This window comes from Otolemur garnettii, unplaced genomic scaffold (genome assembly GCF_000181295.1).
Source record: "Otolemur garnettii isolate 467f Iridium unplaced genomic scaffold, OtoGar3 scaffold00055, whole genome shotgun sequence".
NCBI classification, from domain to species: Eukaryota; Metazoa; Chordata; class Mammalia; order Primates; family Galagidae; genus Otolemur; species Otolemur garnettii.
In genome coordinates, this window is record NW_003852450.1 from 4,974,841 (window position 1) to 4,975,878 (window position 1,038).

Here is a 1,038-nt window from a genome sequence, read left to right on the forward strand (position 1 = left end):
TGTGAGACTTAAAGGAAGCGGGCTAACGTCCAGATCTGAAAGACTGATCTAGAAGCTGATGGTGATGAGAAGGGTCCAATGGTGGGAGGTCAGGCAGCGGTGCTTTAAGATTGTTGCCTGAATGTGGAAGAATGACAGTGTCCATGTGGCAATGAGAAGAAAGCCTGCCTCTCCTCCCAGCTCTGTGGTGTGCTGGGCAGAAGACGACACACAGACTCAGAGGGGATAATGCTGCAGGGGGTTAACTGACAGAAGGGTTTCTCTTACCCCGTGAAAGAGGTCGGGGCTCAGCAGAACCAGAGAAGGATAGGCCAGGAGTAAAATTAGAAATCTTATTATTTTCTCTTCAAAAACAAAAAAAGCTGTGAGCCAGGTAGGGCTACTTATTTTATTTAACCTCATTTATTTATTTTAGGACTATCGTTTTGAGCCCCATTTTAGAAATGAGAAAAAGAGCCATAGAACTTGAGTTAGTCAACTGATCCAAGATCCATTCATACGTGAGGCACCAGGTGAGGGCACCCGGGGGTAACCAAGAGAGGTGCAGCTCCCTGGGATAGGGCAGAAAGGAGGAAAGGAAGTGAGTTTAAACTGGCTTCTGCCTCTACACCCACAGGCAACTCGAGCATCCCGCAAAGCCGTTGCCTTTGGCAAACGCTCACACTCCATGAAGCGGAACCCCAATGCACCTGTCACCAAGGCTGGCTGGCTCTTCAAACAGGTGAGGCCATCTTGAGATTCCACCCTCTGTAACCACCCCTTTCTCCTCATGGCATTGTTGTTCCTCAGCTTATGACAATCCATGTATATTTTTGGTATGTCCTTCTGTTGTCTCTGTGAAAGAGTCTCTAATCTTATAAAGACTCAGAGAAGCTGAATATCTTCCCAAAATCACACAGAAAAATTAGTATCAAATTCAATGACTTTGAAATATTCTGGGTCAGGCGGTGCCTATGGCTCAAAGGAATAGGGCGCCAGCCCCATATGCTGGAGGTGGTGGGTTCAAACCCAGCCCCGGCCAAAAACTGCAAAAAAAAA

The 1,038-nt window shown here is 47.0% G+C and overlaps 1 protein-coding gene across 1 annotated transcript in view; it reads left to right on the forward strand.

Moving 5' to 3' along the window:
- The window catches only part of PLEKHA6 (pleckstrin homology domain containing A6), a 62,520-nt gene that overhangs the window by 18,479 nt on the left and 43,003 nt on the right, over positions 1-1,038 (forward strand). Inside the window, exon 4 of the mRNA XM_012806661.2 lies at positions 617-721. Within this exon, the coding sequence (XP_012662115.1) occupies positions 617-721 (105 nt within the window). The remainder of the gene's footprint in view (positions 1-616; positions 722-1,038) is intronic.